The sequence below is a fragment of the Nicotiana tomentosiformis genome, chromosome 10 (genome assembly GCF_000390325.3).
Source record: "Nicotiana tomentosiformis chromosome 10, ASM39032v3, whole genome shotgun sequence".
Taxonomy (NCBI): domain Eukaryota; kingdom Viridiplantae; phylum Streptophyta; class Magnoliopsida; order Solanales; family Solanaceae; genus Nicotiana; species Nicotiana tomentosiformis.
This window is the reverse complement of record NC_090821.1, coordinates 49,366,703-49,382,085: the sequence shown is the minus strand read 5'-3', so window position 1 is coordinate 49,382,085 and position 15,383 is coordinate 49,366,703. Positions and strand designations below refer to the sequence as shown.

The 15,383-nt window shown below is 35.8% G+C and overlaps 2 protein-coding genes across 2 annotated transcripts; one reads left to right on the top strand and one right to left on the bottom strand.

Annotated features, from left to right (window-relative positions):
* The first annotated feature begins 5,739 nt into the window (after positions 1-5,739).
* On the top strand, positions 5,740-9,119 carry LOC104115762 (uncharacterized). Its single transcript, XM_009626454.4, has 4 exons — positions 5,740-6,415; positions 7,730-7,928; positions 8,272-8,721; positions 8,815-9,119. Exons 1-4 carry the CDS (start codon positions 5,893-5,895, stop codon positions 8,903-8,905), a joined length of 1,263 nt encoding a protein of 420 aa, XP_009624749.1. The 5' UTR covers positions 5,740-5,892; the 3' UTR covers positions 8,906-9,119.
* Positions 9,120-11,861: 2,742 nt separating this feature from the next.
* LOC104115763 (uncharacterized) lies at positions 11,862-12,783 on the bottom strand. The gene has a single exon (XM_009626455.4). The coding sequence runs from the start codon at positions 12,664-12,666 to the stop codon at positions 12,130-12,132; it is 537 nt and encodes a 178-aa protein (XP_009624750.1). The 5' UTR covers positions 12,667-12,783; the 3' UTR covers positions 11,862-12,129.
* Between the last annotated feature and the right edge of the window lie 2,600 nt (positions 12,784-15,383).

The window sequence follows — 15,383 nt, the reverse complement described above, 5'->3', positions numbered from 1 at the left end:
CGAAGGCAGTAGAAGTGTGAAGGGCTTCGCATTTGCGATAACTCCTTTGCATTTGCGAGCTTCGCATTTGCGAAGCTCAGGTCGCAAATGCGACATCTGTAGCTGATCAAAATGACTTTTGGACGGGAATTTTCATTCATTTTCCAAATTTTCAAGACCTAAAACACAAGAGGCGATTTTTCAAAGACCATTTCTTCCCCAAATCATAGGTAAATGATTCTAAACTGGTTTCTTTCAATCTTTCACTATATTTTACAAGATTTCAACCTAAAATCTAAGGTTTTCATGGTAGAATTAGGGGTTTTGGGTAGAAACTAGGAATTTCAAAAATTTGGAGATTTAAACCTCAATTTGAGGTCGGATTCCAAAACTAATTACATATTCGGACTCGGGGGTGAATGGGTAAAAGGATTTTGGTCCGAACCTCGGATTTTGACCAAGCGGGCCCGGGTCAATTTTTCAACCTTTTGGAGGAAAATTTGGGGAATTTAATTTATGCAATATAATTGATTTGTTAAGCAATATTTGAAATTATTGAGTCATTTTTGAATAGATAAGAGTTGTTTGGAGGTGAATTCCAAAGAAAAAGCTGTGATTGAGAATTAAGTGGCCTTCGGAGCGAAGTAAGTGTTGTGTCTAACCCTGACTTGAGTGAATTAGGAACCTTAGATTATTTGCTAAGTGAAATTCATGTGAGCGGCGTATATGTGAGATGACGAGTACTTATGCGCCGCCAATTTATCTGTTTTCCATGTTTCTCAATTTTTTTTATATTGTCTCATTCCCATGCCTAATTGCTATGTGTTATACTAGTGTTGTTCAATTTATCGTTCTTATCATGTTTACGGATTTTCTGGTGATAATTGAGTTTTTATTTCAAAGTTGAGACTGATGTTATGGAACTAAATATTGAAGTAAGGTTTGTACTTGGTATTCGATCTCCCTGTTGTTATTTATGCATTGCATTATGGTAAGGGAGATTGTTAATGCACAAAGGGTGATGCCGTACCATATTGTGAGTGTTAATGCACGAAGGGTGATGCCGTGCCATATTATGAGTGATAATGCAAGGGTGATGTCGTACCATATTGTGAGTGTTAATGCACGAAGAGTGATGTCGTGCCATGATATGAGTGTTAATGCACGAAGGGTGATGACGTGCCATATTATGAGTGTAAAAGCACAAAGGGTGATACCGCGCCATGTTGTGAGTGTTAATTCAGGAAGGGTGATGTCGTGCCATGATATGAGAGTTAATGCACGAAGGGTGATGCCGTGTCGTTTCTATTTATTTTATGATGAGATTGAGAGTAAAAGCACGAAGGGTGATGTCGTGCATTTTTTCTTACTGTATTCACTATTCCTGTTGATTCCTGGTATATTGACTGCTCCGATGATCATTTTGTAGTAGTTCTTTATCTTGCATTCCCCTCAGTATGTTCCCCTCCCGACGTTTCCTGTTTAGTTCTTTATTTCTATTATTTGTATATACACTGTTAAATTGTACAGGTTGATTTGTAGGTGCCTTACCTTAGCCTCGTCACAACTTCGTCGAGGTTAGGCTCGACACTTACCAGTACATGAGGTCGGTTGTACTGATACTGCACTCTGCACTTTCTATGCAGATTTTGATACCGGCTCGGGTTGATCGAGATTTTTGCTATTGGTCCACTGTCCAAAGAATCAAGGTAGATCTGTCGGCGTTCACAGACCTTGAAGTCCCCGTCTATCTTTTCTGTTCTACTATTTTTTTCATTCACATAGTTATATTTCTTTCAGACTATTACTTGTAGTAAATTCTAGAATGCTCGTGAATTGTGACTCCAGATCCGGGTGGTAGGGATTAATACAGTTTTATAATATTCCGTACTTATTATATTTTATCTTAGTTAATTATTGTTAACTAGCAAGTGGAATGTTAGGTGCCATCACGGTCCCGTCGGTGGAAAATTTCGGGTCGTGACACTTTTTGAAATTGAAATAGTTTTGCATGATTCTTATTAAAATCATAGGTTGATATAAACGTTTTAAAAGATTTGTATCATGATTTAAATTTTTCTAGGCCTTTCATTCTAAATGATAAAGAATATGAATTGATATAATTGTTATCGTTTCATATCAAATGTTGGTCGCATTATTTTTGTAAAATCTTATCCCAGGAATTTGAGTTAGAAAGAGTCTATGACACTTATTGAGTACCGCGATGGTATATTCAGCCCTCAAGGGCCCCTCTCCAGGGTCCCGCTTACTTTGCATGTTTTCAGGATGAGACGTGGTACATGATGAGCGGATGAGGCTAGGATGACTCTCTTTCTGAGGCATATAGTAAGGCACCACTTCTATTCCGAGGTAGCCTTCATGTTGATCTTACTTACTTTTGGTTGGGGGGAGGGGGGAGGGGAGGGTTTCAAGTATTTATTTCATCCTTGTGTCTTAGAGATTCCATAAACAGTTGTTATTCTTTTGGAGCTTTAATAGAGAGTTATTCATATGGTATGCATGAAAGAAATATTGCTATTCTTTTGTGCTTTTCAATTATTGAAAATGATGGATTTAAATATTTTTTATTTTATTTTTGATTTTAATCATTTAAAATGATCGTGTTTTCAAAAAGGCTTCCCATGTATCTATTTCGCATATAGATGAACATTCTTGTACGGTTTGATTCATCCGGGTTGGATCGTATGCCGGGTGCCGATCACGTAGTTTTGGGTCGTGACATGTATCTTCTATGTTATGTTTTTGGCTTACAAGTATATTATCAGCTTTACATACTCAGTACATTCTTCATACTGACGCCTTCAGGGCTATTTGTGTACTTCACCCCATCAAGTTAGCCCAAATAGTCACTTTGCGTTATTTTCAAAAAATTATTTGAAGCTAAAGTGACAAACGGGGATAAAAATTTCTTGGGGCGCCCTATTTATTCTCCCTCATTTAACATGTATCCACTTTTTAATTTTTTTTTAAAGAGTACCAAAAGTATAGACAACTTCAGATCTTTTTCTCCTCCTCCTCTTTCTTCTTCTTCTTCGCTGTGAAAATAAAGGTGACCATAAATTTATATGGTGTTTGTGAGCATATTTTAAGGTGGTTCAAGGTGTTTTACGGTAGTGAGCTGCCGTAACGCTTTATTTTTTACTAGTGCTTAGAGTTTCTTTTTCTTCGTAGCTGCAAATCGGTTTGTTAGATTTATTGTTGTTTTGACAAATTGATGATTGAGGTTTGTTCTTGATGATATTTGGAGGTTATGTTTCAAATTTGAGTTAATTTGGAGTAGATTTAAGTGTTAAATCGTGTATTGAATTGTTAAAATTCGAAGAATAAATTTAGTTTCTGGGTAATTTGTACTTTAGACCTATTTGGCCTTAAGTGCATGAAAACATTAGCAGCACTTCAGACTTGACTTAAGTGTATCTGAAGTTCAATTTTTTTAACTTCAGACCTATTTGGCCTTAAGTGCATGAAAACATTTGTTGGCTAGATTCGGTAAGGGGTGGGACGGGCTAGCCGGGTTCCGGGACGGGTTGGCTAGGGTAAGGGGTGGGACGGGGTCGGGCCTTTTTTGGCTACCGGTGCACCGGAACCCGGCTAGCCCGCTAACCCTTCCAGTCCGATTTATGTTGTAATTTTATTTTATTTTTAAATTCTGACCGGTCAAAATAAAAAATGACAGCTGGGCAACGGCCATTTTTTTTACACTTTTAGCCATTTCGGACTATCCCCTTACTAAAATAACCCATCCACCCCTAATAATTGATAAATTACATTCTTAGCCTTTTAATTACTATAAATAGCCCCCTTCTTCTTCATTTTTTTCACAACTTGGTCTCTTCTTCTACTCTAATTCTCTCTTAATTCCCTTTTGATTATTGAATTGCTTATTGCTCTCAAGTTCTCAATTAATTAATATTTTAATTTTTATCAATTATTTACGGTAACCACTACAAAATTATAATTATCATTTGAAGTGTGGTTACCATTTTTGTTAGGTTCAAGTTAAATCATGCCTTGTGCTTCTAGAGTGTGTTCACATATTTGGGAACACTGGTAGAAGAAAATGAAGAAGTTGGCAAAGTAAAGTGTAAGAACTGTGGTCGAGTCTTTAATGTTCATCGAAAGTGGGAGGGCACAGCTGGTTTGAGGAGGCATATCAAGGGTTGTCTTGTGCGTCCTCCAAAAATTTATATTTAATTTAATTTGAGACAATTTGTGTTATTTTGAATTTGTTAGACTTATTTAAGCTTAATGTGTTTGTTTATAAGACAAGTAAATCTAAAGTATTATTATGCAATAACAATATGAAATGAAAGCCATTGAAGTTTGATCCTTACATATTGGTCTTATTAAATAATTTTATGCAGCCACTTAATTTCAATTTTTAAATTTTAAAATTCAAATTTCAAATTTAAAACTTTAAACTTTAAAGTTTAAAAGTTTAATTTTATGTCTTAAAATACTTATTTTATTATTTAAAAGTTTGCAAACACTCAAGTAACAATTATATTGAAAAAGGAAATATAATACACTAAAAAAATAAAAAAATAAACTTGGCCCGGTCCGAACCCGATAAGCCCGAACCCGGACGGGCAATCCCAGCCCACTAACCAGCCCGTCCTACTAACCGGACGGACTGTTTTTTCCATGTCCAGCCCGATCAAGCCCGTTCGCTAAACACCCATAGTTAACATCACCTTCATGGACAGCTACCCAATTATCAAGTCTCATTTTGAACTATAGAAAACATTTTCCGACTTCCAATGCAATTTTTCAGTACTACTACATAACTCCCACATCAGACTTTGCGAAAAATAGCTCAAGTAGTATAATCTTCATGAAGTAGGATAAATCATGTTATCATTATACGTACAAAACAACACAATCAATCATTTCCTTTTTCCTCGAGGAGAAGTATTGACGGTGTAATTATCCGCAAATTGGAAGAATTGTGTTGCAACTTAGCAAGTTTGAAATCCAATCTTGTAGACCAAGAATTAAAACATAGTAGTAACATTTGAGGAAGAATTAACCTAACACCATACCCATGAACAAAAGAGAAAATGAGCCATTTTTCACTATTTGGATTAAACACTATTTCTTGTAAACATTATGTCATAGTAATAATTTTCACAATATAAATTAGGTGTGAATAATAACATTCTTTTGAAGTTCTTTTATCATATTTATAATGTAGGTAGTCTACCCTAATACAAGCATCTCAGTGGTTGGTTCCACCCGAACTTAAAAAGTGACTTCAGAAAAGGCCACTTGCGCAAATTTCATTTGAATCCAATAATCTCCATATCCGAAGACAATATAATCTCCAAAAGAAAAAGGGGGTGAAAAACTAACTAACCAGGTTGTAAATCTCAAGTCCAGCAGAAAACAGAACATCACAAATGGTGCATAACTGGGCCAAATATGTCTCATGCCAAAATACGTAGAAATGATATCAGATGGCTACTCTAAATGGTTGCTCTTTAGAAATTAGCCAGTGTGTCTTAAATTTCAATTTTTCAATTTAATTTTTCAAGAAAAAATATCCTGAATTGTCCTAATTTAATATTTTTAGTTTAAAATTTTAAAATAAAATAAATAATGGCTAATCTTTAAATAGCATATTAAGAATGACTGTTCTATGCACTTGCCCCCAAATACCCAGTTGTACTTGGGCTCCTAATCCAACCCAAATAGAATTCACTAAAGCCTACAAAAATCTTATATCTTCATCTTCCCACAAAAACCTCTGATAAATCCCCTATCTTGAAGCTTATACTGATAACTGATGGAGTACTAACTGATAAACCCAAGTAGAACAAGAAGACATCACTACCTTTTCTTGAGCTTCATCCCAATTCCATTACCTAAAAGTCTGTAACTTCCACTGCAGCAATGCTTAGCCTGGGAAATTTTCCAAGGCAACCCCAATATTGTGCTACCATTAATAACAGCCCAATTTCACAAATTCTTCCTCTTTATTCCAAGATTGCTCAAACCCAGTTGTTTTTCCCTTCAAATACAGTGACCCATCAAAGCATTCGTTCTCTTCCGTGGCAAAAACGAACTGGGGTGTGCATTTTTGCACTCAAGGATGAAGAAAAAAGTGAAAATAATGTAGTAGAAATGGAAAATCTTGATGATGATGATTTTTTAGTGGATGAGGATGATGATGTGGAAGGAGATGATGACGATGACGATGACGCTGATGATGAGGTAATAATTCCATTAAGGAATATGAAGAAGTGGTTAGAAAACAAGCCTAGTGGATTTGGAGTAGATAAAGTGTATGATACTTCTGTTGAGGATAAGTTGATGGAAGAAATTGAGCAGAGTAAAAAAGCTCAGCTTGCAAATATTAATAAACTCAAGAACAATCCGGTTAAAGCTAATTCTAAACATGTTCAGCAGGATAAAGGTAACTTCTTTTGATATTTGGTTTTTATTAATTTCTGTTATGTGTTATGAGCTTCTGCTGGACATAGGATCTTGCTAGAGGCAAAATGATTAAATTATGTATTTCAACTATGTATTAGTTGCCCGCAAGTATGAATCATTTATCATATTAACGAATTAATAAGAGCTGAGCTAAGTATTGTGATTGTTAGCATAGCCTGAAGTCCTATAGTACCTATTGTCTGTAATTAGTCTGATAAATATCTTACTTAGGAATACAGATTCTTTTATGCTAATATATTATTTTAGAGAAATTAAACTAAAGTTAACCACTTTTCTGCAATAACATTATAGAATCAGAGTATAAATTAGTCACCCCCCCCCCCCCCCCCAAACACACACACACACCAAAACCATCTATTAAAGCATCCAATATACCTTGTTGAGTTAAAGATTGGCCGAGTCCCTCTCTGGAATTACTTCTTAGGTCAATTGGTAAAGAAATATCTCAGATATCTTAAGTTTTTAAAACAGGCGAAAAGGGTGTTAGAAATTAGAGTGTCCCACACGTTGATTGAAGGAACATGCTATTGTCTCCTTACATGTCTTGGGCAATCCTCACCTCGTGGGTTAGCTTTTGCGGTTGACTTAGGCTTAAGGTCCATCCTTTTAACATGGTATCAGACCTAACCAATTCCTTTTCTTGATTTACCTGATATTGGACCTCCATATTATATATCCACATTCCAGATGTCTAATCCTAGGCATGCGAGGAGATATTAGATATTAAAATGTCTCATAGTGGTTGTTGTCTCCTTGTATAGTCTTGGGTAGTTTTAAGATTGAATTAAGCCTAAGGTCTATTTTCTTAACAGAGGGAAATATCTAACAGAACAGTAAACAGACAATTGCAATGTGGAAGTTTATAAATATGCACTGAAATGCTCGCACGTCTTCTCTTTAAGCTCCTTCTTTTTTCTAGTCCCTTTTTCCCTTTTTAACTTCTTGTTTCTCTTTTATTTTACATTCTTAACTCTAACCAACAATTAGAAAAAAACTTTATCAGGGTTGAAATTGGTCTATTCCAAGACAAATAAGATATTTGATCTACAGTTTGGAACTAAAAGTGTGAATGTTATGGAATCAAACATATGTAACTAGTTCAGTATTACTTCGAGAAGCTTGGAGTAGAATAAAAGAGTTTGGAGGACAAAGTAATGACCTCAAGGAGCTTCAATGACCTACTCTTTTAAATTGTACTTGACATTTTGCAAATACTGTTGTTCCTACCATGTTTATCTTGGCAGCATCTGATTTAGTTATACAATTTCTAAAGATGTTCAGGATGGATTACGTGTGCGCTTGGTCAATCTTCCTAAGAAAATGAACATTGATAAAGATCTACGAGTGGCTTTCAAAGGAGTTCCTGGAATAGCTAACATAGTCCCTGTTGTGACGGGGAACAAGAAGACCAGGAATCCTATTTGCAAAGGCCTCGCTTATATTGACTTCAAGTCCAAAGATGAAGCACAAAGGTAATGCTTTAGAAATGGATTGTATACCTCGATTCTCTCTTGGTCCTGCTCTGACATTGTGTTGTTTGTGGCTATACGGAAGTAATAAAGGATGAAGCTTGTAACATAACGAATTAATTAGTATCACAACACCACGTACACTGATGGTTTTGAGCTTTTTTTTTTTTTTGGGTTTCTAACCATAGTTCACGTATATGATTAAAAACTTGTGTGACTTTGTATGTGTATTAGGTAATTACTTTACAATACCAGTTTGATATTTGTTTGAAATTTAGGTCAGTTGCCTATTTAAATTTTAACCTTGCATTCTTTGCGTAAACCAAAAAATTATTTGTCATTGTAGGTTTGTGAAAATGTTTTCTGGACAAAGTATAAGTTTTGGTAAGATTGAGAAGAAAATAAAGTGTGAGATGATAAATCTCGGATCACCCAAGTCCGCAGCTATAAAGTCAGTTGATGAAATTAAGTATGCTCCTGAACAAGAAATACCTGATCTGCAAGGAGACCTGGATGATGATTTTGATGCAGATTTCCTTTCCTCGGATTCAGAGGAAAACCTTCCCACTGACCATGATGTTGTAGAGATGGAGGATTTATCAGCACGTACAAATGATTATACAGAAAATTCAGAAATTTTCTCTGCAGAGTCCTCTTCAGGTGATGAGCAAGATGTTAGAGAAGAGTCTGATTTCTCAGAACAAGAGAAGAAAGTCCAAGCAAAAGAGAAGAAGAAAAAGCCTAAGCAAAAGAAAGAGAAGGTCCCAAAATTGAATATACCAGGATCTGCGCGCAAGTAAGCTATAAGCTCATGAGTAAACATACATTTGCGCCTATGTTTAGCATCATTTCTTTAGCCTTACTTACCAACTGTTGCAATGTCGTGCAGGTTGAAAATCAAGGAGAAAGCTCTACTTACTGGTGTTATATCCAAATATGCACAAAAAAATACTGTTGTGACTGTGAACGAACAAAGCTAACAATGGCCAGCGTTCACATTTCTGTTGTGTTGGTAGCGGGGTTTATTGCTGTTTGGTACACTATCTCATTTTTATTAGATAGTTTACTATCGTGAGTCGCTAAATTAGTTTACTATCTCATTTTTATTAGTTACCGTTGTCAAGTATGCTTTATTTCGCTTTTCTTTTAACTCATCTGGTTAATCCATTGTGTCCCAGTTTCTTCTTCCCATAAGACATTGTGTCCCAATAAACTCAATTTTTTTGCAGTTGCTTAACAAGTAACGTAATTTAACATCAACTGCAACTGCAAAAGATTTTGAAATCAATTCATATGTCGTGCATTTAACATCTAATAACTTTTGCATCAACCAAGAAAATCTCAAAATTTCATCAGTATACCAGTCAACACATGAGGGTTCAATCTATCTAGTGTCGGTCCAATTGACCTACAACTTCAATATACACGAGGGCACAATGTTTATTACTCCAGAACAATCAAAAGATGCAGTCCCCCAGCTGGAGTTTAATTTGCAATAGACCAGATTCAACAATAAGGCAACTATTAACATGTCTTATATCAAAGACAGGTGATGTTTTTTTATCAAACGTATGAAGGGGGAGGAAAGATTACAACAGGCAATCACAATGACTTTGGTCCACCCAGCTACCCAAGTTACGTAAAAGACATATTTTGAAGTTTTTCCCGGCCTTATAAAGGCACACTTTTGACTCCTAAAAATTCTTTGCCGGAAGAAAATGCTAGAAGTCCTAGATGATGGTTTGGACTTTGGAGAATCCAAATACCTAATCCACGCTCTCTTCCCTCGGTAAAGAGGAATTTCAAATCTTAATCGTATCATTTGACTAAACAAAATAAGTATTTAGACCTTAGAGGCAACGGCTGAGAAAGCGGAAGACCAGAAATGAAGTCAATCAGCCAAAAGAAGGTGTTCTTTGAGTTCAAAGCGAGGAGCTAAAGAGACTAGACTGCAATTGCTAAGCAACAACTTTACTTTAAAGAGGGGCAAAAGAAAAGTAAGGAGAAGAGAAGGGGGGAGCTTAACATACATAAATTCTATAGATTCTATAGCCTATCAGACTACACAAGATATTCTACATGTGGTAACAAAAGAGTCACTAGTTAAATGCTTCAAGACAAAGACGAGCTGACTAAGGATCAAAAGGAATGAGAGCAGAATGAGCCTAACCATGTACCTTCAACTCGAAAGGCTCCAGGTACCATTCATTCAGCAGTAACCAAATTGACTTAGGTTTAGTTAACACACTTCAATGACGTTTCAGAAAAAGAGATAGTGCTCCCTTAAAACCCTGTTAATATTCCCTTTTTCTTTCTGAGAAATCAAAGAGATCTGAGAATAGGGATTAAGAGCAGTGAGATCAAAGCACAGCATTACAAGTTGTTGGCTAGATGCATTGGCCATTCAAGAAGTAGGAAGTCATGGAAGGTATTATGCCACCACCAGAACATAGTTTGAGTGGGCATGACAGCTACTAAATGGTAAAAGATCGAAATATTTCTGGATGATATCCAATTACAGGGGAAGACTACACAAGGTGGAGAATGAGGGATCTTAGCAAAATGAGAGTGTCCGCAAGTTTCGGACTAATTGAACGAGATACATCTAAACTATGCTGGATTATAAATGGATTCAGAAAGTAATCTGCCGGAAGTTATTCATACAAAAAGATCAGAAGAACATGGAATGGAAAGACCTGAAAGCATTATGGAAACTCCAGGCCGTGACCCTCACGCAAAACAAGTTCTATAAGAAATATGATGTTTGCTATTGAGCTTGAGTACTAGAATAGATCGACAGAGGTGTAACAACAAGGTTTAAGTACATCACGAATTGATAAAATGGGTTACAAGGAAGCCAAGTGTAACTAGTATCAGGTTCCTAAAAGAATTAATATGGAACTTCTTCATTGATATGAACTTAAAAAGGAAGCCAGTTCAAATCAAGAGAATTTACGCAAACAGAGGAAGAAGCATTTCGGACGAAGTCTTTGTCTCTGTTATAAAAAGGCTCAACAATGAAGGAAGTTAACATGTCAGCAAAACAATAGACTATGAATGTATTGGTCAAAATAGCTCAACAGTTCTAACATTTTAGAAACCAGTTTACTCTGATGTCTATCCATCTGATGTTTCCCATTCTCCATGGATGAGCATATACACCACCAACAACAACAACATACCCAGTTAAATCCCACAAGTGGAGTCTGGGGAGGGTAGAGTGTACGCATCCTTACCCCTACCTTGTGCAGGTTGAGAGGTTGTTTCCGGTAGAGATGAGCACATACAGCATCTTCTTCAATTTCACAAGACAAAGGACCAAGAAAACAGAACTTCAACACCACAAAAAAAATAATTCTTTTTTCCATTTCCATCACATTTATCCCATTCATTCTAACTGAGAATATATTCTCCACCCTTCTATCAGATGATTGGTCAAAGAAATAGCTCAACAGTTCTAACATTTTAGAAACCACTTCACTTCAGAATCTCATTTTATAGTAATTTTGGAAAGAAATGGACCTTCAATAGAGTGGAACGGATCAAAGGATTCATAAAGTTGACTCCACCTAATTTGGAGTCGACACTTATAAAGTGTCCACGATTGCACATGAAAACAAATGCCTTAGTTATTCATCCATAAAACTTGAGAGATTTTAATTACTCATAAGATCCTACAGCAAATTGCTAATAACCACATTGCTGAATGCAGCTCCTCTAGCAACACTTTTCTACCATGCATTCAAAGATCCAAAATTGAAACTCCATTTCATAATCCATATCTATCAAAAGCTAAAAATACCTCAACACTTACTCCTCTTGCAACAGTATCACATATCCATCTCATTAAAAGAGTGATAAACTAAACTATTCAGCAAATTCCTAAAAGAGACAAACTGATCAGAAAAACAAAGAGAACAGCAAAAAAAACTAGCATTTTCAACAAATATAAGTTGGGATCTTAATGCCAAATAAACAACGTACTCATAACAAAAGCAAAAAAACAACAGTATTCTACTATGCATTCATGGGATCCAAGATTGCATACATTTCATTAACCAAATCTATCAAAAGCCAAAAATAGCCAAATCAACTTAAGCATACTCCTCTTCTACCACAGTATAAGATGTGTAGCTCTTTAAACTTTAGAGTCACAAACTAAAACCATTACTGATTATCAAAACAAAGAAAAAGGCTTAAACTTTCAGCGAAGATAAGCTGGGATCTTGATACGGATAAAGAGCATACTCATAACATAAGCCATGACAACAAACACAACCCCAGCTGAAGCAAACGAAACCTTAACACTCTTATCTCTGTTCTTATCAGTTGCCAAATCCAACATCACAATCCCAACACCACCAAGTACAAACATGAACCCAGACGACAATCCTTCAATAATATACTGACCATTAACTCGACCGGGTAAAAAAACCACCGGTTTAACAGCACCAGTGAACCGGTCTTGTGTTGATCCAATTCCAGGGGGTTCAACAATGACGTCGTAAACGATGCCGGAGACGACCATGAAGTAGGTTAAAAGGATCAGGCCATAAACTGTCATGGCGGAGGGAAGGGTGACGGTTGGGATTTTTAGGCGGAGCTTTGGCGGGCGGAGGAAGGAGAATGGGAGGATACGAAGGATGTGGAAAAGTGGGTCGATTGAATAGTCATTGGATGGATCGGAAAATTGGGTTCCCGCGGTGGTTGGTGAGGAGTGGGTTTCGGATTTTGGTGCCATTCTTGATTACCCGGCGGCAGTTGACGGTGGAGGAGGGTGGTCGTGGCCCGTGGGTCAAAAGATGGAGCAGATTTGCTGTTTTGGTTACGTCGATGTATATATATTTGGAAGAAAAACAAAAGAAACAAATTAGTAAATAAACACCTCCTAATATAACTCAATTGTGAATAAATATTTTGTATTTTAAATTAAATACTTACATTCCTCGTGAAAATACTGAACAAATATATTATTGGAGATTTTTCTAATTTTTCTTTTGGTGTCATTCAGTTCATTTGATTAGAAAATAGTGCAAGTCATTAGTCACGATTTTACTTTAAAGAAAACATATTATTAATGAACACATGCATTAATTATGGTAAAAACAGAAAAAAGATTTTTAAAAAAGGAGGACGGGGTTTGAATTATGCTCTTGAAGATGAATTGATAAATAATGATATGAGAACCGAAGAAAAGAGAAGTTTATTGACTAAATAAAATATAGAAGAGTATATGGGGTAAAATATGTTCATATTTAATTTTAGCATGAGAGAATAACATGTGGAGTCGATACTCGTAAAGGTGAGATAAATGTTTGTCACCCGCTAAAAAAAATATTCTACAGCATTAAGTAGTGATCAGTTACAGAGAATATGGTATTAACTGTTTGCCGTTACACATTATTCAATGGTCCTCATAATTGTCATTAAAGAGGGGTTTGATATTGTTCCCTAGGTGTAACTATAAATAGTGAGCTCTATTATCATTGTAAGGACACGAATTTTCTGAGGAGCATACATTGTATTCTATCAAAAGCTCAATAACATCTTACTTTCTTGCGTATTTATATTGTTTTTACTGCCTCCGGAAGCTCTGTACCGAGACTAAGATATCTGTCATTTTATTTAAATTTCAAGGCTAAGTCTTACATTTTTGTCCAATTCATCTAGTATTATTTTTAGATCAAATCGATTCACTTGTTTATAAACCACATATAAATTCAACTGTACCGTTACCGATAAACAAAGAGACTATTTCTTTAGCAAACAATAAAAACAAACCTCATGAAAAACAAGTTAGAATTAAAAATAATATCATTAAAGGATGACGTGAAACAAGGAGCTACAAAGCATTTTCATATGATAAACTTAAAAGAAGGAAAATATTCAAATACAAAAGGAAGATGTACAAATTCATATTGAACACACATGGGGATACCAATTAGAGTTTGTGCGAAAAAAACAGAAAACAAAAATAGAAAAGTCAATACTTTGTGGGAGGAAATAAAGAATAGCTCCAATATATATATATATATATATATATATATATATATATATATATATATATATATATATATATATATATATATATATATACCATGCTCGAAATGCACCAGTAATGGGTCAATATTCAATTCATTAATTCTATAAATTAGGTTCCATTTTTCAATGTAGGTCACGATACCTATATGTTCTATTTGAATTTTATTTACCCGAAAAATGAAAAGAGTTAGAATTTATACGTAATTTTAAGGATACGTGGTATAACTTGGCACAAATCGAAAAGTGAGCAGAAATATATTGAGTATTGACTAAAGAATGAAAATACAAACCAAATTGAATAGAAAGTTATTTAAGCAAGATGAATCAATCTATCGGCTCACAAGAGGATATTCTCTATATATGTATCAGTATGTTTTTCTCTATCAATAATATGAGAGTGTATATGCCTTGATGTTTTTTTCCTTACATAAATAGTATATTTCCCTCTTATAGTGGAAAAATCTTACTTTAGATATAATTAAAAATACATAGTGGGAATCCCATGATAGAATAGCTTTCCCTTAATTCCCGCTGAGATTCTCTCTCCTTAGTGCGACTGTAACGGCTCTTGTCCCTTGGCTCGATCTTGATCAGACTCGGCATTGGTTGTTTTCCAGACTTAGAGCCCGATATTGACTCAGGCTCGATATTGACTCGGGGCCCGGTATTGATTTGGGCTCGGTAGTGGTCGGTCTCTGGCTCTCAAGCTCGAAGATGCCGCTTCGCATCATAGCTCGATTTTGGATTCGAGCTCGGTAATGACTTCGAGTTCGGTATTTGATCAGTCCCATAAGTTATAGCTCGGTAACCTGGCTTCGGATCTCATACCTAATATTATGAAGATGACCTTTGGTCCATTATGTTCCAACCTTGACTAATCATATGAAGGTCAAAATCGGTTTTGACCGTATACAGATAGTTCCCTCGTATCTCGGGAAGAATATGGCGAGAAACGACATGATTTTCAAGCGATATAACTCGATACAAACTGACGTTTGCATCGAGCCCGACCATGACGCATGTGATAGATGTCCCGTCGGTTTAATTTACCAAGGCATTAAATGCGTGTCAGACGATGGTCGGCCATTGTCGACACTGAATAGTCGTTGCCAACCCTAAAAATAGCCCCTCTTTTACCATTTTTTATCTTCATATCTCCAAAACTTCTAAATTCCCTTTCGCATCTTCTGAGTTTTTCATCTGTAAATTTGTGATTTTCACTGCAAAATCCATCTTTTAGAACACCAAATCTTGTTATCTTCCTTTATCTTCAATCTTCAAATCCTAATGGCGAAAACATCAAAAATCGTTCCTTAGAAAGAAAAAGCTTCTTCTTCGTGGCCCGCCTGCGACAAAACACAGGCGGAGCCACGACCTAAGGAGTGTGTTCCCGGGGGGTGTGTTCTTACCTCCGAT